General features: G+C 42.0%; 1 protein-coding gene across 1 annotated transcript in view; it reads right to left on the reverse strand.

Annotated features, from left to right (window-relative positions):
- The window catches only part of Ptprm (protein tyrosine phosphatase receptor type M), a 670,047-nt gene that overhangs the window by 391,424 nt on the left and 255,177 nt on the right, over positions 1-23,446 (reverse strand). The window contains exon 4 of the mRNA XM_038315433.1: positions 14,074-14,152. Coding sequence (XP_038171361.1) covers positions 14,074-14,152 — 79 coding nt within the window. The remainder of the gene's footprint in view (positions 1-14,073; positions 14,153-23,446) is intronic.

A 23,446-nucleotide genomic window follows, 5' to 3' on the forward strand; every position in this document is an offset into this window, starting at 1 on the left:
TTCAGTGACCATGGTAGCAAGAGCAGTGAGCTTGGTGCTAACTATCTCCCACCAGCCGACTCATGATGGCGTCATTAAATTAACTGAACGTTATTTGCATTAATAAAACCACAGGCATGTAACCTTTAGAGCTGTTTGTCAGAAATTTCTACTTCTATAGCAAAATTTTTCCTCCTCGCTTTTGCACTTGACCTTTGACTCCATTTTTTTAACCACATAAAAATTATATCAATTATTTTAGGCTTATATCTACACCAGAGGAACCAAATATTAATACAGACCAGGAAGACTAGTGGGGTTTGACTAAATTAAAAGGGTTACACTGAAAATGAGTTGTTTTCTTATCAAAGAAACTGATTACAGTCGATTCTCATTAAACACTACCAAACACACACACACTCACTTCCCCCCCCTCTCCTCTCTCTCTCCTCTCCTCTCTCTCTCTCCCCTCTCCCTCCTCTCTCCCTCTCTTCTCTCTCTCCCTCTCTCCTCTCTCTCCCTCTCTCCTTTCTCTCTCTCTCTCCTCTCTCCCTCCTCTTTCTCTCTCTCTCCCCTCTCCCTCCTCTCTCCCTCTCTCCTCTCTCTCCCTCTCTCCTCTCTCTCCCTCTCTCCTCTCTCTCCCCTCTCTCCCTCTCTCCTCTCTCTCTCTCACATACACACATACACAGAGATATAAATAGACAGACAGACAGATGATAGATAGTGATAGATGGGTAGGTAACTAGGTAGGTAGGTATATAATAGATAGAATTAGGTTGGCCTCCTACTCTGAAAATTCTAAACTATTTTTTAAGAGTGAACATGATGTAACAGGTAGAAAATTGCACAACTCATGGGACATGCTATAAGCTAAGCACACAAGCACTAAAACCCTAAACATAATGCATAAAATTACCTTCAGTTTATACATATGAGTGATAAATAAAATGTGAATGAATTCCACATTTAGACTCCCATCTCATTGCCAAGATTATGCATATACAAAGATATTCTAAAACTCCTTAAAATATTCCAACACATGCCTGCTTTTAAGTGGTTTGGGCAAAGGATATTCAACACGCAAATCCATTTCAGTGCAACCCTTGCTAACTAGACTGGAAATATCTCCAAATAGTCATTTCACCTATAAAACAGTTTGAAGTTCACCATTCCTTGTCATGTGCACGTCAACACATAAACGAGAAAATGACGGCATCGCGCCTCCTCTGTCCACAGTGGATTTGGACAAAGATCAGTTCTTAGTTCTATCTCCCAATTCTTTCGCATCTGGCCACAGTGGATCAGCCTCCCTGTGACTCTTAGGCAGGCGTGTCTCAAACAGCAGACAGTCCAGACTCCTCTAGAAGGGCTGTGAAATCCACTCCCCGCCAACAACCGAAGAGTGGCAACCCTTTCAAGGTACCCCAGCCCTCATCAGCCCAGGAAGGAATCTTCAGGCCCTCTCCACTAAGGCAAGTGTTCCTCAGGTGCCAACCTGTCTCCGAGCCTTCTTCCCTTCCCCTCCTCCCCTGGGTTCAACTCCCAGCATCAAGGGGCCATTTCCACTCTCTTTCATGGTCATCCTTTCTCATCCCTTCCAAAACTGCTTCTGAAATTCTCTTTTCCAAGTCATGAGGCAGCTTTCCCTCTGTTCAGTTTTCTTGGGATCTCCTCTGATGGTGTGATGTTAGCCAGTAAGTAGAACATGGAAATTTAGCCTTCCTTAGCTGATGGGTCGCTTAGTAGCCATTTTCTAGCACCATAAAGCCAATAACTGAGAATACAGCAGATACTCTCCAAGAGAGATTGGCAAGTACATCAGATAATAACAGGTGGTATCATCCTCATCATTACAGACATCACCATCAACAACATCATCATCCTTCTCCTCCTCATCATTATTATAGGCATCACCATCCTCCTCATCATCATCATCACCCTCCTCCTCCTCCTCCTCATCATCATCATCATCATAATCATCATCATCATCAGGTCCCAGAGGTAGGAAACCTGAAAAGGTCTATACTAGAATATCTTTAAATTAGCCTTGAGTGGGACTCTTGACTATAAGAAAATATGGAAACACTTCAGTTAGCCATCTCCTTCTAGATTGGTCCAGCTGCTCCTGTGAAGACACTCCCCTGAGATGTTTATGCTCTACGACTCAGAGGCACGCACCCAGGAAATGCAGAAGCCACTCTTTGGTTCCTTAATTGGTTCGCTCTGCCCTAGAGACCTAGTTATCTGGAGTCACACCAAGACGGTGTTCTAGGCATGTTCCAAGAATGACAAACACACCTGGGAAGAGCGGCTACACGGAGAACAGGTTTGCTTGTTTTTTGAAAAGCAAACCTTTCCAGTTAGGAAACGAAAAACTGGGCACAGAGAAGACTATGGGCAATGGAAAGCAATGGCTGGCTTCAAAGGTGAGGTATGTATAACCATACATATAACTCTCTATAGTTTTATATGTGTGTGCATTAATAATATACATATGCATATACACATACATACATCACACATATATACATATATAATATAATATATAATATACGTGTGTGTGTAGAACATGAAAGATGGCACAGTCCATTATAGGCAGCACTATTGCTGGGCAGGTGCTTCTGCACTAATCAAAAAGCTATTTGAGCATAAGCCACCAATGATGCATTCAGAGAGAGAACCAGCTAGCAAGCAACAACCCCTCTGGTTCCTGCTACACTTCCTTGGCTGTGAAAGTCCCCTGGTTGAAGGCAGTGATGCACAGAATAGCATACATTCCTGCCTTCAGGTCCCTGCCCTGACCTCCTTCAAGAATGACAGTGACCTGGAGGTATAAGATGAAATAAACCCCTTTCTTCCCTATATATTTTGGTCACATTGTTTTAACATAGCCATAAAGAGAAACTAAAACATAGGCATCCTTTTTGTGAGCAGCATACTACCAAGTACTGCCAGGTCTCGGGGAATCAAGTCTAAAGAAAGGATCTTTTCCAGAAAGTCCTGCCCTGCCTCAATTCTCTCTGATGTGTTCTGTTTGGGTGCATGGGTCCTTTTTTTCATTTCCCTGAGATCTCTTTAGGGCAAGGACTTCAATTTCTGGGAAGCCTCTAGGAACACTTTTGTGCACAGGGGTGTTTGGATGTACATGCTCCCTAGAACCTCCTCCTTTGGAGGGCACTTCTGTGGGCTCCTCTGTCTGGACTGAGGTCCAGACTTCTTTCTGGATCCCTCTCTTGGGAAGTTCTCAGCTGACTGAATGGTGCCTTTTCACGTCTGTGCTGACTGCATACCCATTCACTACACACCAGCTCTGTACATAACTGTTCTTGTTGATATGATTTACTAGGGAGCATTCATCCTCAATAACTTCTTCCAGAAATCTCCAAGAGGCTCCTCCCCAAACCTCTCTCCTCACAGCATCCTACATGCAATGGTTAAAGTGAAACCCTCCCCTACTGCCTCACAGGCTCACAATGGACTTAGGGATGTCCCCAAAGCCAACTGCCTGAGGCTAGAAAATCAAAGGCTGATTTGAGACAAACTTTAGCTCACAGTTGCAAAAGATCATATGCAACACAAGAGAAAACTGGTGAAGAACTTTAGCCTCTATATTGAGCAAGTAGTAATATCTTTAATCTGCCAGAAACAATTTAGAGAAAAATATAAAATGAAACAAAGACAAGAATAAGCATTTATACATATGCATACAATTAGTAATTGTGTGTGTGTTTACACATGATCTATGAACAAAAATTTACAATGATACTGTAGTATATCTATTTGCATGTCTATTTATTTAAGCACATACATACCTATAAATTTTATGCACATGATCATCCCCTACCTCGAGATGACATCACCAAGTTAGCAAAGGAACTCCATCATAGCTACTGGGAGAAGTCAGCTCCTCAATAAGAATCCAAATGTCCAAGGCCATTCAGGTGTTTGTTTATTCATTCAAGGTGACTTAGACACCTTGGTAAATGAGACTGGTTTTATATTGCTGGCTAAGTTGTAAAAATACCAATTAATAAATTAAACCTGCTGAGTTAATAGCATTTAGTATGATAAAGTATGGTAGAATTCTACCTTCTCTTATTAGCCAAATAAACTAATGCCATATTGGATAGGCACTTAATATTATAAAAACAGGCTGGATTTGAATCATCAAGTCAGGCTGGCAGCTTTTGTTTCAAGTATTATTTATTTAGAAATTTGCCTAATGTAGTTTCCAGATCTTGGCGACTTACAATCTGGATGAGCTCTAAGTAAAATGAAGTATTCAAGCGTCTATACTTTTGGTTTTTAATTCTCCCAAGGATTAAACATATTTATATCTGTTAATAAGCACATCCTTTGACACATAACTGCTTTATTTTTTACTATGACCAGGCCTAGTTCAAGGGTATGAAAATGGTGAGTTCAGAAAATTTATTGGCGTATGGAATGCTGGCATATAGTAATACAGATCTTTTCAATTTTTACCATTTAATTCGTATATTATATAAACTACAAACTAAATAATATTTAAATTGTAATAGTAACTAACATTTAATAATGCGTTCCTATTATTTATGTTTCCTATTTAGCTAGCACTGTAAAATACGAATTACTAATGGTTAAAAGTCATAACCATTACACACACATGTGGGACGAGCAGATGAAATGAGACAGCATGGAAAGAAAGCCGTTCATGAAGATAAAAAGTGTGTTTCATTAGCAAAGGGAGACTAAGTCCATCCTAAGACAGAATTCTTTTAAAACATACGCTGTGGAGGGGAGGAAAGAGGGCTGTTACCCTCAAACCCCGAAATAGATATGTGAAATTACCAGTGGCATTTTTGGGGAAATGATTTTTGTCTTGATATGACAGGGCTTATTTATAAATGTACTTAGGGATAAACGATGACATTAGCAGTACACAGATGTAAAATCAGCGCGATTTCTCACTGCTTTTCTTTCTGTTAAAAAAAGCTTTATTGTTGTGTTCATAATAAAAAATTATACAGAAGTGGAGTTCATCCTTTAAGTAATCACCTATAAGAAGCAGGTACTTTACATTTTGCAAGATTAATTGCATCTCTTGTTTATCCCGGATTGTGTAGGAAACTGAACTTTTTCAATACTAATAGCTAAGCGGAAGAGTCCTTCTTCCTCCACGTCTTCTGTCTGTGCCCTGGTCCCGCACTTCTCTAGACCCTTCTCCTCCAGATTGTCAAACATCTCCAAGTTCCTCTGATTTTACTTACCTACAGTTACTAAGCTCTCTCCACTGAAGAGTCCATTAAAGGACTGAAAGCCCCTTCTCCCCAAAAGTATCAAGATGTAGACGAGGGCTCATGCCTTTACATCCCGGCCTTTCCTAGGAGAGCCATGAGACACAGATCCGCAGCCCGTCCATGAGAAACAGAACCACAGCCTGTCCATGAGATAAAGATCACAGCCTGTCCATGAGACACAGATCACAGCCCATCCGTAGACACAGATCTGCAGCCCGTCGTCTGCTATTTACAGAACTATTGAAGTACAAACTACAGATATCTAAGGCATAATTAATTTGCAGCATCTTGAACAAAAAAAAAATAAAACATTAACTAATTCATCATTTTGGAAGAGCAAGGGTGGGCTACTCAGATTATGTCCTTTGTCAAACTATAATAGCATGTGTAGATGTTTAAAAAATAATTTCCCTTCCTCCATCTCTGAAATAAGTCTGAAATTTCTTACCTAGACTGATCACCCATTTCTCCTTCCAGCATATTAAAAGTTTCAAGATACCGGAATGTAGTTTTTTTCCCCTTATGACATGTGGTTTTTAAAAAGTATGCTTTACCTTAGAAAATATTTTAGAAGAAACATTAAGATAGAGAAATTTCATTTTAAATGATATATTATTTTTAAGAAGCAAATTTTGCATTGTGCCTGTATTTCTGCATCCTCGGTTGCTTTGAATGGAGAGCATCCTGGAACCTGTTGAGGAAACACAGAGCAGCATTCTGAACTAAAGCTCAGCTAGCAAACTAAACTCTGATCCATATGGGTTCACAGGAACTATATCATCTCCACACATTACTAAAAATGATGCAAAGCCCACATCCTGAGGCACTCTGTGTGCATGGCACAGAGTGGGAAGGGAGGTTGATAGGGTATATATGGGTTAAAAAATATTCCACTTGGCTGGTCATGGGGGTGACAATCTGTATTCTTAGCACTTGGACTGCTAAGGAAGGAAAAATCACAAGTGTGAAGCAGCTTTGGATAGATGCCCAGGTTGTCTAAACAACAAAGAACATAAAAACGTAATAATTGTGTGTGTATGTATGTATGTATGTATGTATATATGTATGTATATCCTACTGAACCAAAACAGCAAAGTCTCAGCACCTGGTGGCAGTCCTTATATATGCCTATGTTCTGCAGCTAAGCCTCGCAGAGCTCGGGTAGGAGTTTTCTGCCACACTGAAGCACACTCACAACTGTCTTTTGTCTCTTCCCATTATAGGATCTTTATATTCTCAAACTTGATGACCATCATGAGCCTCCTGCCTTTTTTCATGACACTCTTACACTTTTTAAAAGGCTAACAAGATAACGTCAGTAATTTTCCTCGTGAAATGCCCATGGAGAAGTATTTGAACATCGGCTTATTTTGAAATCAGACAGAGATTTCAGACTCCATTCTACTGAGACATACCATGTACATTTCCACCAGGTGGACCTGAGAGGGCTCTTCTAGGCAATCCCATCCTAAAAACTAAGTAGCAGCTTTTAACTTCTGTAGTCTCTTGTGAGAAAGCGATGGGCCTCTGTGCGCTTTGTTCTGTCTGCTGACCTCTAATAATAATAAAACATTTGAGTGGCAGCCTTCCTGCTGCTTCCGTTGGTGATGCTTTAGCTGTCTTCATCCACGTCAACGGAGGACGTTTGGGAAGATTGCTTTCTAAAGGGCCATGCTGGCAACAACTCTTGCCTAAACTAGGAGCAGCAAAGCGCTCATTCTTCACTGCAATCTACTGATAATGCTGCCAGCGCTGTCCGTTAGGACACACTTAGACACATCGCAATCTGGAGATCAGAGATGGGACTGTCTGATCCTCGGCTTTTGTGTTATCCCTTCCCTCAATAAAAGATGGGCTGCACAGGAAGTGTGGTGGTTTGAAAGAAAATGGCCCCCAAAGGGAGTGGCACTATTAGGAGGTGTGGCATTGTTGGAGGAAGTGTGTCACTGTGGAGCTGAACTTCGAGTTCACACCCAGTGAGCCATACCCAGTGAGACAGACTACTTCTTGTCTGAGAGTCAAGATGTAGAACTCTCAGGTCCTTCTCCAGCATCATGTCCGCCTGTATGCCACCATGTCCCACCATGATGATCATGGACTAAACCTCTGAAAATGTAAGTCAGCCCAGTGAAATGTTTTTCCTTTCTAAGAGTTAGCATGGTCATGGTGTCTCTTCACACATGGTGTCTCTTCACAGCAAATGAAACCCTACTGAGACAGGAAGCTACCTCTTCCTAGTTAGAGTCGTTTTGACTCTAATGCAGCTTCTTAGCATCTGTGTGTACCACTGCTTGCATAGAAAGATGCAGAGCCTAAGGATCCGTGTTGGTTCAGACTGGATCAGAGACAGTCTTCCTCTAGAATAACCAACTGCCTTTAACCTAGGAGATAGTATGGGCACGGTTGAAACACAGGAAGCCAGAGAGCATGGGGTGGTATCTGGACAGCTCACCAAAGCTACACCTCAAGTGGGAACCAGGTAAAGACAACTTCACAGGAAAGATTAATGGTCCTGGGTTCAGGATGGAAACTTATCCACCAGCATGAAGAATACGGTGACATTCTACTTCCAAGGACAGCTTCCTCCAGGAAGTTTCGGCTGCTGTTAGAAGAATAGTTTTCAATAAACATGAAGGCAGCATAATGTTCCAGAGTTCCAGGAGGTCTCTGACCCTCCAGGTCCTGAACTGGAAGATCTAGAACAATCTTCTCTTGGCAAGTGGCTTAAGGTGGATCCAAACTAGGATTCTGGTGTCAGCACACTGTGTTCAAGCATCAACACCTCAGCCTTTACTACCTCCAAATATAGGAAAAGTCCCTACACCCAAGTCTTTGTGGAACTTTCTTTCTGTGAAATAGAGAGCTTTTCTTTCCTTTTCGTTTGTTTTGGTTTTGGTTTCTGAGACAGGGTTTCTCTGTGTAGCCCTGGCTGCTCTGTAGACCAGGCTGGCCTCGGACTAACAAAAATCCAGTTGTCTCCACCTCCTGAGTGCTGGGATTAAATGTGTCCACCAACACTGGCCATTGAGATCTTTTTTTTTTTTTTTAAATACTCATGTAATGGAGTGAGATAAAGATTTTAAAAAGATGATTTGGGCAAGGTATTCTGTGTGCTTAGCCCTTAAAAAATTCTGTTTAAAATAACTGACTCATCCTTTCAAAGTGGAAAAGAGCCCAAGAAAAAAAGGCTCTCTGTCCAGCTAAGTTTAGAACCCACGCTGAGTTGGAATACCGACTTTGCCAAACTACTGTAATTGGAATTCCAAGTATAGCACCTTCGGAATGGAAATTCCAGCCCATCTCATATTCAAAAAGAAACATTCCCTCTTTCTCTCTGAATTTATAGGCCCATTTATTTTCTGGGTACCCTTTCAAAATACTCCACCAGATCCCTGTGAAGTCTGCGGGAGCTCTACAAACTGTCTTCCATGAATAACAAACAGGTTTGGTTCAGCTCTGCCCTTCCCTCCAGATGGCTGCATTCCATTGCTTTGCACAAAGAGCAAAGTTCTCAAATCTTAATTGATCCCCGATCAGCCTTTGATCCCAAAGGCATGAGTCATCATTGACCAAGACACAGATCTCCTCGGAGATGTTTCATTACTATTGATTCTTCAAAGCCTGTGTCAAAATCATAGCAACAAAATCAGAGAGCGGTAATTGGCAAGATCAAAGAGCAAACTGAAGAGGGGCAGAAAACGAGGAGGCTCTAACCCTCTTATGTTCATTTATATCTCTATGTGATGGCAAAGGCTGAAAGAACTGGAAGTGTGCCCGACAGGCAGAACAACCAGAGCACAGGTCTCCCTAGCTGTCACCACAAGCGAGGAAGCTGACAAACAGAAGGGCTCAGAACTACCCGGCCAACACTGGCAAACATACTTGGCAAGCATGCTCTGAATCTCAAGTGGACACAAATGAGCCCCCCCCCCCAATTTAAGAAATCTATCAGTTTGGTTATTTGGATTTACTACTTCCCAGTAAATAATCCAAGGGTGGTTACAGAAATGGATAATTAACCATAATAATGTAGGTTAACTAACTCTTCTTTGAAATACTGAGACCAAAGTGTTTTCAAATTTCAAATATCGTCAGATTTTTCAGTATTTGCATACCTATAAAGGATGCACCTTGGATATGGGATTGAAGTGTAACATTAAATTCATTGATGTTTCATACGCACCTTAAAAGTACAGACCAAAGGTAGGTTTGTGCAATGCTGTCAGGTACAGTGAGGATGAAAATACAACCAACAACTCAAGCAAATACATTAACAGAGGAATTTATAGGACATGGAAATTACATCTCAATAAAACTGTTAAGATATCCGTGGTTTCTAATACATGAAAATATACATTAACACCATGAGGCGATAACAGTAATCCCAAGAGTTTTAATTGGTGGCACGTGCCCATGAAATCAGCACTGGCAATCCTGAAGTCTGAGGGTCACGAGTTCAAGGACAGCCTGATCTACAGAGTGAGCACCTGCCACAGGCAAAAAGGCGAGGTACCACACAATACTTGCAGATGCATCCTCAATGTGCTTAAACAAAGGAGATGTTTCGGAAGCTGACAACATCCTTCTCAGTTTTTCCTACTGGGATTCCTGAACCAAACTCAAGATACACTTTTAGTGTGCACACCAAATTCAAATCTACATTTGTTAGAAGGGGGGTCTTAACCAGACAGCTGCTGATTCCATACAACCATTTCCAGTTTAGGCTGGTCCTGTATCTTACTGTCACTAGGCTGATATCAATTTTACGAGCATCTGCATCCTCTATGAGAACAACTGTGGGCAAACTGCTCATAAACCCAGGAGTCCAAACAGGAGCCTGGACAGTGAAGTCAACGAGACTCAGCAGCTCTGCCTCCTCACAGAAAACATCCTTTACATGTAAAATATTTATGCTCCTCTGAGAATCCAAATTAACACGCATCAAATTTTCAAAACAACTGATCATTATTTAGCGATCTTTGATGTGGGAGGGTCTTCTGTTTTGTGTTGATTTCATTGGTTAATAAAGAAACTGCCTTGGCCATTTGATAGGCCAGCCCTTAGGTAGGTGGAGTAGACAGAACAGAATGCTGGGAGGAAGAGGGAAGTGAGACATTCACCATGCCTCTCCTCTCTGGGTCAGTCACCATGAAGCCAACCACCAGGTCAGACATGCTGAATCTTTCCCGGTAAGCCACCACCTTGTGGTGCTACACAGATTATTAGAATTGGGTTAAGAAAGATGTGAAAATTAGCCAATAAAAGGCTGAAACTAATGGGCCAGGCAGTGTTTAAATGAATACAATTTTTGTGTTGTTATTTGGGGGCATAAGCTAGCCAGGCGGCCGGGAGCTGGGCGGCAGGATTGCAGCCCACCGCTCTTCACTACACTATGGATCTTGATAAGAAATAAAATCTTACCTATAAAGCTTTCTATTTTGAGTTCAAACCGAATGTCTTCATTCTTACAAGTTCTATTTGCACATTTTTCCCACAGACACACATATTACAGGAAGAAATAACTACCAAAGAGCTTTAATAAACCCCCTTACAACTTACTGTTCACAGGGCTACTGCAACATGCATCACCCCCTAACCCTCAGTAACCAGCCTGCCATCCCGTTCTGTGTCTCCTAAGGCAACTCGTGAAGCTAATTAGGTACACATGTGCTTACCTTCAGAGGAGGAATCATACATTCATCCCGAGTGGCATGGGAAGCTGACTCCACAGGAACGCATGCCACCACAACACCAACACACAAACATCTCAGGACATAGTCACAGAAAGGCTAAGCATTAAATCTTTATGTCTGTGTTAAACACACAGCCTGAAACCCAGTGGAGAGTAAGAGGCTGCATTTGAGGAACTCACATGCCAGCCAGAGGCCCTATGTATAAAGGAGAAACCTAGGATGCAGGCTTAGGATGCTTTGGGTAACCCTGGCTGCAGGTTCTCTCATTTGTACCCACTGAAGCACATGTCCTTGCAGACAGCTAGCTCTAAGAAACAGGAAGGCAGGACATATCAGGGCACTCAGCACTCAGTACAGGTACAGAACTTTTGGGTTATCGCCTGTCCTCCTTTTACATGGTGACTCAGAAGCCATGAAGATACACGTTAGCAGACCCCGGAGCACATCTCAAAGTTGTAGACTTGGGTGCAAGGACTTGGCTAAGTTCCAGTTCAGATAATTATATTCTGTTTCCTAATCTTGCCCAGATGTTTCACCTAGTTTCAGCCTCGTTCATTTTTTTTTATTTTTACCTTTTTGTGAAATAAAAAAGTGGGAAGATTATCTGTGAATCCCCCCCCCCCCGCACACACACACCCCATCTTGCTGATACAGAAGAAAAGGCAAATGTGACATGTAACCAAATTAATGGCAGCTTTGGTCATGGACAAGATGATGGATGTGTGTGAACCTGCACATGGGACCAGAAGAAGACATCAGAGAGAGTAAAGGCCCCGTAGATGAAATGAGTCAACTGTGTCGTGTACCTCTGTGGGATAATGACCGCACAGGTGCCCCCTATAGCTACAATGGACTGTCTAATGATCAATTCTAATTCAGGCAACTGAAGAAATGCTGAGCTCTCCTTGCAAGTGCGTGCATTTGAATACTGTGGATCTGACCATTCTTTCATAGTTTGGACAGGGGCCATCAGCAGAGACCCAGGAAATGTAGCAACTTGCCAATTTCTTTGCATGCCAGGCATTCTAAAAATAAAGTAGGCTGCCATCGCTCAGATGGCCAAAAATGTAAACTCTGAAAGTATCACTCTTGAGAAAGGATACAGGGGAAATCAAATGTTCATGCATCATTGGTGGGATGCAAACTTACAGTATCAGTCTTGGGAAAGGATACAGGGGAAATAAAATACCCACACACCATTGGTGGGATGCAAACCTACAGTATCAGTCTTGGGAAAGAATACAGGGGAAATAAAATATCCACACACCATTGGTGGGATGCAAACTTACTTTATCAGTCTTGGGAAAGGATACAGGGGAAATAAAATGTTCATGCACCATTGGTGCGATGAAAACTTACAGTATCATCAGTCTTGAGAAAGGATACAGGGGAAATAAAATATCCACACACCATTGGTCGGATGCAAATTGGTTCAGATACTTCTCACAGCAATTTGGGAGCAACTGATAAATTATAACACCACGTCTCCCCACATTCCAGGGACTTGGCTTCTTAGACATATACACATATTTTTCCCATGGACACACATGCTGAATCACAGTAATAATTTTAATAAACAAAAACAGAGGAGGAGGAGTCACCAAATGTTCAAAAATAAGTACAAGCTGTGCTATGTTCCTATGGCTGAATGCTAAGGATTCATCTTAAAAATGTAAGTGGAACGAGGGAGAAAAGCCAAATAAGACTACGTTAGCCCTCCAAATCTACAAACTGCACATGCAGACTCAGTCAACATGAACAGAAACAATCAGGAACAAAGGAGTCTTTATGGAGTATATACCATGGTCCCTCCCTGCCACACTTACTATTACGAAGCCTTTGCACGTTACTTGTTATTGTAAGTAGTTAAGAAATGACTCAAAGACTCAAGGAGGATGCAAAGACTATGTCCCTCTCCTATTCGGGCATCCATGGATTCTGGGTTCTGTGTACCAGCTGTCAGTGGACATCATGGAACAGAAACACAGAAAAATGTACATGAATGAATACCACTTATTAGAATATATGGAAGGCAAAACTAACAGTGTTGCTATAACTAACATTATGAATACATACTGCTTATAAGAATCATAGTTCACACATGTATAAACACACACATACACACATGCATTCACACATATACGCATACATTCACACATATATGTATGTGCACATGCATATCCATACATACACATACATACAGACATATATATACACAAACCCACATGCAAGCACACATACATACGTGTGTGTGTATGTGTGTGTGTGTGTGTGTACACATATACATATACAGGTTGTTGGTTTTTTTTCTGTTTCACTTCCCAGCATAGTAAATTCCTTAGTTTTAAAAAAATCCAGGCCTGGATCCCATAACAATGGGAATACTACCCCTACTTTCCCAAAATTACATCAAATGATTGAAGGGAGTGGGCATTTGACCCATCCTGAACGATCCTGTCCAGGTTTTGCATCTAAGGCAAGGACAGAAAGATTCAAGAGAAATGGAGAAGTTCTGGATCCTGGACAAGCAGCCACCTCCCAAGGGCCACGAGGCAGATATATAGCCAGCTCTTATGTCACGGTGGTACCTGCAGTCCGCTTGCTTGGCCTCAGTTTACCCACCTCCCCAATATCATCTCAGCTTTCTATAAAGGTCCTTCCTCCCATACTGAACATTTGTAAAGTACAAATTCGTAAAGAGAAGGGACAGGCAAATCTGGCGCTGACAGATGGCTAAGGAAGGGACTTTATATTCGGTAGGTACTAAGTCTACTGGGTCCATACTGTTTGGAACTGTGTGACAAAAACTTAGGAACAGGGATAGAAACATCCTCGAATTGGGAACGGAATGTGCCAACCTGCCACATTTAATTCTGTGCTAATATTGAAAATAGAAATCCAAATGTCCCTCACACCTGCTTTGCATTTTCAAAGCTATCAAAGTATCTGCATTTGCACACCAATTTCGCACAGTGGGGCATCCAGAGCTGGACCCACAATCAGAGCCTGCTGTGAAACTCTTGGCAGGACAGCGTCTCTCTGGGTTTCCTCCCGTCTTTCAGTCTATGGTGTAAATGTGTCCCAGTGATGAACCCCAACATTTAAAAACAAAGTGTACTTACTGCATGGGTGTCCTAACACCTTAACTTCATCAATAGCAAGGTAGCCTTGGTGTCCAGAGGTTACCACTTCAAAAATCACCTGGAAAATTAAGAGAGATTTGACGCATGATTAATAAAAACTCAGAGAGAGAAATTGGAATTCAACCTGAAGGTCAGAAAAACAAAACAGCCACCCATTGGCTCTCACCTCTACCTCAGTCCAAAAGGCGATCCTGCCTCCAGGAGTCTCAGAATGAGACTGAGACTGAGAGCTGTCTCCTCCCGTTTTATAATCCCCTCTAGGGGTGGGATTAAAAGGTGTGCGCCGCGGAAATTAAAGGTGCCACCCAGTTTCTATGGCAACTAGTGTGACTACTGGGATTAAAGGTGTGTGTCACCACTGCCTGGTCTGTAAGGCTGACCAGTGGGGCTGTTGTACTCTCTGATCTTCAGGAAAGTTTTATTTATTAAAGACACAAGTGAAATGCCAACACAGGGATTAACATGATCCACTCATTTCTGTAAGGATTGTAGCAAGAGTCTCTTCCATTATGAGGAATAAGTGTTCGCTCATCCCTCCATTTATTTTGCCCAACAACTGAAAAGGAGTTGGTGGCCAACACCTGCCTACCAGTGTTCCAGGCTCTAAACCTCAAGTACAAGTAAGGCTGAACTCGGTCTAGTCCAAGAAAGCAAAAGGGCAGAGGCAGGGTTGGGCAGCACCTGCCTAAGGAGTCACCTGTGCGGCGATGCGAACCCACGGGTGAGGATGGATATGGGAAGAAAGCACTGTGGAGTCATTCTGAAGAGGGGCCTAAAGTACCAGGGTCTTAAAAAAAATCAGAAAACTTAAATGAGGCTATGTAAACCATCACACAAAATAATACAGTTTTTCTATCTGTGATACCCATCCCCCCACACATACTGTGATATCTTTATTGAGAGGCAAAGATTGAAGGTTCTTTAGAAAACATTTGTGAAAGTGACTGACCAGAATGAGACAGTTGGGATTCTAGGTTTTTACACTTCAGAGGAGGATAGATGATGAGGAGGGCTAAGGAAGAGGTGGGATGAGGGGGAGGACTAAGGAAGAGGTGGAATGAGGGGAGGACTAAGGAAGAGGTGGGATGAGGGGGAGGGCTAAGGAAGAAGTGGGATGAAGGGGAGGACTAAGGAAGAGGTGGGATGAGGGGAGGAGTGAGAGGAGACATGAAGGATAAGAGCTTGTTTTAGGAGAGCCACACTATTCGAGAATTATGAGAAATTTAGAAAACATACTTGAAGAAACATACTATGGGAAAACATACTTGAAGAACAAGAGTAGTAGAGGAAGAAAAATGTAAAGAAAAAAGAGAAAGGAAGAAAGAAGGAAGGCATGGAGGAGGGAAGGGATAAATCAAAGAAGTAGCTCCCCTTAAGAAAAGTGGGGGGCACTTACGATGGCTAAGGGCGATGCCCCAGATCGGTGACTACAGCACCCCTGTATGCCTGCACGTGTTTTGCGAGGGTATTTCTTGAGAGAGATAAGTAATTGGGATATTGACACTAAACGTGGGTGGCATAATCTCACAGGCTGGGGGTCCAGATGGAGAAGAGGGGAGGCAGGAAGCCTGGAAGGCAGGCACCCCCTTCTCAGCTTCTTGGCTGCCACAGTGGCAGCTGCGCCGTTCTACTTATCCTCACCGCAGTGATGACAAGAGAAGTCGTCAGGAAGCACGGCCACCTCTCTTCTGTGTCTATGCTGTCTATGGTGAGCATATTTTACTGTGTAGCTAACAGAACCTAGCACCACTAGATGGGCTATGGACCACATATACCCGGACCCAGCACACCATAGACCACTACTGTGCAAGGAAAAAGCACTAAACACTGCCATAATCAATAGCACGAACGAATCTTCAGGGAATTGTGCTGATTTTTTTAAAAAAGGGGGCAATTTTGAGGGGCTGGAGAGATGGCTCAGAGGTTAAAGGCATTGCCTGCTCTTCCAAAGGTCCTGACTTCAATTCCTAGCAACCACATGGTGGCTCACAACCATCTGTAATGAGATCTGGCGCTCTCTTCTGGCCTGCAGGCATACACACAAAGAATATTGTATACATAACAAACAAACAAACAAATAAATAAATAAATAAGAAAAAAGAAGAAAAAGGGGCAATTTTACAGGATTACACCCCACCTTATTTCATGAATGAAATATTCTGAATAGTCAAAATTTAGGAACTGAAGCCAGACTAATGGGTGCCAGGACTAAGAGATGGGGAGAGGGCACAGGAGTAGGGTCATCAGTCTTCGAAAAGGGCAACCCAAGTCATCTCTGTTAGTTTCTCTAACAGCATCTTTGTGTGTGTGTGTGTGTCTATGTGTGTGTGTGTGTGTGTGCAGGAATACATGCATCCATGCAGCAACATGCAACTTTTAGAACTGAACATTTCAACTTGCCAACACCCGATTATGATATCATACCACAATTGGAAAATTATCCCCGCTTTGGGAAACAGGGTGCCGTGTCAACAGGATGACCGTCCTTGGTTTTCACTGTTGTGTGTCACACTGATGGCAAAGCAGTTTAGTTTTAAAAGTAATTACATAACTATCTACTAAAAAGATGTTATAAGCACCATGCAGGTACCAGGTGCCGCTCCACAAACATCAGTTTATATAAAGCATAATCCATACTATATTACATGAATTTTTAATTAAAAATATGAATAAATAGAACCATATTTTCCAGAACTTCGTATTTCCACAGATGAGTCGTCTGGATATGATGTATCTGTCTGAAGCAGGCGGTGAGTCTGAGTCGCAGTAATCCTCAACTCCATCTGTTTCCACACGTCATGTGCTCATTCTTGCACACTGAGCAAAATCTTGGCTCCTAAGACTGCTTTGTTTGTGTTTATGCAAAACCAGAGACAGCAACCCACAGAACCCCAGATGGAAATGCTAAGAGCAGGGGTCCAGACTGCAAGCCCAAAAACCCAGCAACCTAGGCTCGCAGCTCTGCACGAGAAAGCCCTGATAATAAAACATAACACACACGGGGGAGAGAGGGACCCCGCAGAAGAGCAGAGATGAAATAAAACTCTGTCCTGTTCACGAGTTTAATATGTTGTTCTCCACTGATGAGCCAACGGAAGAGAAGAACTGCCTGGATATTCCTGCGGTGGGGCCAGGATAATTTATTTCTCTATGTCTATGTTCTGTAAGAGGGTGAACGAGGGACACAAAGATAGATGTCAAAAGCAGGCATAAGAAAATAATTTTGAGGCCCTAAAAGCAATTCTGGCTGAGAGTGGCCAGCTGCACACCAGAGGTGACTGACACAACAGGCTGTGGAGAGAGCTGCCAGGGGGCTCAGGGAAGTGGCAACGGTGCACTCCAGCCAGAGAAATGGGCGGGATAACTGCACATTCTCACCTGTCCCTCAGGTCCTCCAGTGCAATCTCCCAGGCTCATCCCCAGTCTGTAGCAGACCACACGCTGAGGTCTCTCCTCGCTCTGTGCCCCATTCCCAGGGGACCAAGCAAATCCGGATGGAACACTTCACGTTCCTCCATCCTGGAACCGCCCCCGAGTCTGTCCCCCACCCAACCTGGCCCACCCTCAGTTCTAAGCATCAGACCGCCACACCTAGAGGCACATTTCCTCTGAACCCCTTGGGGCCACACCTATAAAAATCCCAGAAGAATTTCCTACCAAGAAATACGCAACCACCACACTCCCTTAAGAACCAGAGTGGGAGCCGGGCGGTGGTGGCGCACGCCTTTAATCCCAGCACTCGGGAGGCAGAGGCAGGCGGATCTCTGTGAGTTCGAGACCAGCCTGGTCTACAAGAGCTAGTTCCAGGATAGGCTTCAAAGCTACAGAGAAACCCTGTCTCGAAAAACCAAAAAAAAAAAAAAAAAAAAAAAAAAAAAAAAAAAAAAAAAAAAGAACCAGAGTGGGCAACAGAAACCAGGAAACAAAACACCCACCCAAAGAAGATAAGACCAGATAGCTACATCTAGAATCACAATCCTGCCAAGCCCAGGTGTGTAAATGCCAGTGTACAAACACACTAACAGCCAGGACAATATGTCTCCACTAGAGCCCAGCAACCCTGCCACAACCCAATAGTTAAATATTGTGGATATTTTAAAGATTCCTGATATATAATTCCAGGTTGCTTTTTTTTTTTGGTTTTTTTTTTTGGTTTTTCGAGACAGGGTTTCCCTGTAGTTTCTAGAGCCTGTCCTGGAACTAGCTCTTGTAGACCAGGCTGGCCTCGAACTCAGAGATCCGCCTGCCTCTGCCTCCCGAGTGCTGGGATTAAAGGCGTGCGCCACCACCGCCCGGCTTCCAGGTTGCTTTTTATAAAGACTGTATTTGTTTACATAATCGCCATAAATATACGAGACACTATTTCATTTTCCATCAACACATAATGTTTTAATTTGATAATGTTTTAAAATTTGAATGTCATAAATTTGATATATTGTTATTATGTGAACATATCTGCACACTGTGGAGAAAGGAAAAGAAACCCAGATCAAAGGGACAAAAATATATTCAACGAAATCACAAAAGAAAACATTCCTAACCTAAAGAAGATGGTATCAAGGTATAAGAAGCATATAGGACACCAAATAGATTAGGCCAGGAAAGGAAGCCCCCATGATTATATAGTTAACCATGGTTACATAGTTTTGTGACCATGTAATGTATGTAATCAACATATAGATAACCACTTTCAACAAAGTAGCTGGATAAAAAAATTAACTCACAAAAATCTGTAATCCTCTGTATATAAAGGACAAATAAAAGGAGAAAGAAATCAAGGGAATATATAATAACCTCTACCAATATAAAATATCTTGGGGTAACTGTAACCAAGAAAGTGAAAGACGTATATGATAAAAAAAAAAACTTTAAGACATTTAAGAAACTGAAGAAGATATAAGGAAGGAAAGACTTCCCATGCTCATGGGTTGGTAGGATTAAATATAGTAAAAATGGCTAGTCTATCAAAAGCAATCTATAGATTCAAGGCAATCCCTACCAAAATGCCCACGGAATTCTTCATAGACCTTGAAAGAGCACTTTTTAGCTTAAACACACAAAAAAACCAGGATAACTAAACCATCCCTGAATCATAAAACAGCTGCTGAAGGATTCACTACCCTTGGTTTCAATCTGTACCACAGAGCTATAGTAATAAAAACAGTATGGTATTAACACTAAACAGACATGTTGATCAATGGATTCAAAATGAAGACCAAGACATAAACCCACACACCCATGAACACCTTGTTTTTTAAAAATATTTTTAATAATTCATTTTATTTTTATTTTATGTGCATTGATATTTTGCCTAAATGTATGTGTGAGGATGCCAGATCTTGGGGTTACAGACAGTTGTGAACTGCCATGTGGGTGCTGGGAATTAAACCTGGGTCCCCTGGAAAAGCAGCATGTGCTCTTAACTGCTGAGCCATCTCTCCAGCCCCTGGACACCTAATTTTTGATAAAGAAGCCAGAAATATACAATGGAAAAAAAGACGGCATCTTCAACAAATGATGCTGGTCAAACTGCATGTAGAAGAATACAAATAGACCCATATTTATCACCCTGTACAAAACTCAACTCCAATGGACCAAAGACCTCAACATAAAACTAGATACACTGAACCTAACAAGAAAAAGGGGACAATATCCTTGAACTCATTGGCACAGGACAAGTCTTTCTGAAGAGAACACCATTAGCACAGGCACAATGATCAACAATGAATTAATTAATGTGTTATCATGACATAGCAAAGGACATGGCCATTTGGACAAAGCAGCATCCTACAAAATGGGAAAAGATTTTCTACCAACTGCACATGTGACAGAGGGCTAATATATGAACTCAAAAAAAAAAAACTAGATATCATGAAAACAAATAGCCCAATTAAAAATGGGGAACAGATCTGAACAGAGAATTCTCAAAAGATGAGACTCAAATGGCTAAGAAACACCTAAATGGTCAACATCCTTAGCCACCAGGGAAATGCAAATCAAAACTATTTTGAGATGTCACTTGTTTTATTGATTTTAGCCATTCTGATAGATACAAAATGAAAACTCAAAGTTCATTTTGTGTCTGTCAGAATGGCTAAAATCAATAAAAACAAGTAACAGTTCATGTTGGGGAGGTTGTAGAGGGAACACTCCTCCATTGATGGTGGGAGTACATACTTGTATAGCCAGTATTGAAATCAGTATGACAGATTTTCAGGAAGATAGAAATCGATCTACCTCAAGATTCAGCTGTAACACAAGATCCAGCTATACACCCAAAGGACATTTAATCCTACCACACAGGCACTTGGCTAACTATGTGAACTGCTGCACTGTTCCCAACAACCAGAATTTAAAAACTCTCTAGCTGTCCCTCAACAGAAAAATCAGATAAAGAAAATGAGGTACATTTCTACAATGGAGTATTACTCAGTCGTTAAAAATGAAACCAGTGGGTGGTGGTTGCACACACCTTTAATCCCAGCACTCAGGAGGCAGAGGTAGGCGGATCTCTGTGAGTTAGAGTTCAGCATGGTCTACAGAGTGAATTCCAGTATAGGCTCCAATGCTACAAAGAAACCCTGTCTCCAAAAACAAACAAACAAACAAACAAACACTCAAAAATGAAATCATTAAATTTGCAGGTAAATGGATAGAAGCAGAAAAAATCATTTTGAGTGAGGTAATCAAGACCCAGGAAGAGAAAATATTTGCTTATATGAGGATATTAGCTGTTAAATCAATGATAATCAAGGTATAATCCATAGAACTATAGTGCATAGATATAGGGAAAGGAACTAGATATAGAGAAAGAGATTTATCTCCTTATGAAAGGGACATAGAATAGATAGTTATGGATGTGTAGGAGGGTACTGAACAGGAAGATCAAGTGAGGAAGGGGAACACAGAGAGGGATGAGGGAGAGACTATGGGGAGAGACGGGTAAAATTAAGAGCCATTTAAACAGTAGTATGAAAACCTAATACAATAGAAACTTCCTAAAATACATACATATATGAAGGTAATCTAAATGAAGTTGTTAAATAATGGGGGAGACATCCCTTGTTACCAAAGGGAAGCTGCTAGTATGAGGATTGGGTTACATCTAATTAAGTTGTTGGCCAAAGGGGTCCCATGGAATACCAAAGTAACCCAGGCTGTTGCCAAGACCGTAAGTTGCTTTCCATAAACTGACAATACCCACGCATTAAATGTGAAAAAATTGATTTGGGTCTACATGGAGCCTTCACCCATACATGCTAGCATCTTTGGTACAGAAAAGTTCTCTACCAAAAGAAAAATGTGAAGACCAACCCAGCCACAAACTCTTGGATCTACAATGACATCCTACCTAGTGCAATGGTAGCACAAACTTGTGGGAGTAACCAACCAAAATCTAATATGACTTAAGGCCTACTCCACAGGATGGAACCTGTATCCGCACTGCTTGGGTGACCTGAGAACAGATAGCCCAGGGTCCTAGGGAAAAACCAAATACTACTGCTTTAAAAATATTTTAAGTAGGATGAAGGTTCAATGATATCAATTAAGGTAGCCATCAATCTGACTACAGGGCAAGGCTAGTTCAGGCACCCTCTCCATTAGGATCTTAGCTGGGGTCATCCTTGTGGATTCCTGGGAATTTCCCTAATGCCAGGTATCTCACTGGCTCCATAATAGCTCCCTCATTCAAGATATCTTTTACCTTGTTCTCCCTCTCTGTATTTTCCCCATCTTGACCATCCCATTCCTTCATGTTCCTCCTTCCCCTTCCCCTCCTCCTCCCCTTCTACCCTCCCTTCAGCAATTGATGGAGGCAGATGCAGAGATCCACAGCAAGCACTGGGCTAAGCCCCTAAAGGAATGAGGGGAGGATCTGCAGACACAGGCGGCAGGTTGGCATTTACCAAAACACAAATGAATACATTGAAAACATCCTGTTTTGTTAGCCAGGGTTGGCTTTCTTCAGGGTACTTTTAACCAAGACTTTTAAAGAAGCTTAGTTTAAACTTTTATTGATTGACTAAGCAGCTGAAACACTTCTACAGCCCAGGCATCTTTTGTACTCACTATGTAGTTTTCCAAAGCCAACCGTGATGAGTACCAACTGGTCTACCAATTGGGGACCAATTGGATAATTTTTCTAAAGTCACACAATATTTAGCACAACTAGTATGCAACTTGAAGCTATTCTCCCTCCAAGTAATGGATTCTTGTCAAGTTACCAAAATATCAGGTATAAGCAGATCTATAACATGTAGCACACATGTATATATAGTATAAGGAATACGAGTATTGTGGGGTTTCTTTACTGCAGTGTTCTTGACTATGAAGGATGGGGTACAGGGACAAGGACATGAGCTATGTGGGAGAGTTTTTAAGCCACAGATTAAGATTTTGTTTGACACGTGGAGACATGAAAGGGGGCGGCAGACAAAGAGGGGGTTTGGAGGCTCTGGCTAGTTTGTTTATATGCAAATCATTCAAGAGGTAAAGGTCAATTAGGAGACAGCCCAGGAAGCAGAAGGGAATCTCAACTAGACCTATGTGTCTGTCCAGCACCTGTTACAACGGATGTGTGGGAGGCAGAATGAGGAAGTGAGCCCCATGTTTCTTAAGACCCGGTGGGCCTGGTGAATTCCTTTACATCCTGTGGTTTTCAGGGACGACTTCCACAGTGCAGAGGTTTAGAGTCGTGTTCCACCACACCTGACAGATGACATAATTTTAACAACATAAAATCTTAAACAAGAATTGGCAACAAATGCCAGAGGCCAAATCTGCCCTCCCACCTATTTCTACTTTGTTCGTTTATCAAGCTCAGGATAGTTTTATAGCTTTCAATAGCAGGAGGAAAATCAAGACAATATCAGAATCTGTGCAATGGAGAAGAATGATATGAATTTCCAATTTCCACGTCATCAATAAAGTTTTATTGGATCGCAGCCATGTTCAACGCATTTACATTTTGGCTTCGGCTGTTCCCAGACAACCACCACAGAACTGACTAGTTGCCACAGAGACCGTGTGGGCCGCACAGCCTGAAATATTTACTCTCTGCTTTCAGAGCCTTTTCCTGCTTGGCTTTCCGGCACACTGTCATTACTCTGGTTAACAAGAAAGCACATGTCAAAAGCAATACTTTGTCACAGCTGAATACAATATGCCTGCCGCCCTAGTAATGGCAGGCAGCAACCCCGCTCCGTTGCTTTCTTTCACGTCTATTGCATTAAGAGTTCTTTTAAAAGCCCACCATGGCTTGGAATATCATAACCAAGGTTCTAAGACACATAATTGCAACCTGTCAAAACTAAACAATAAACGCTAATTATTTTATAGAACACCCCCCACC

The sequence above is a fragment of the Arvicola amphibius genome, chromosome 18 (assembly GCF_903992535.2).
Source record: "Arvicola amphibius chromosome 18, mArvAmp1.2, whole genome shotgun sequence".
In the NCBI taxonomy this organism is placed as follows: domain Eukaryota; kingdom Metazoa; phylum Chordata; class Mammalia; order Rodentia; family Cricetidae; genus Arvicola; species Arvicola amphibius.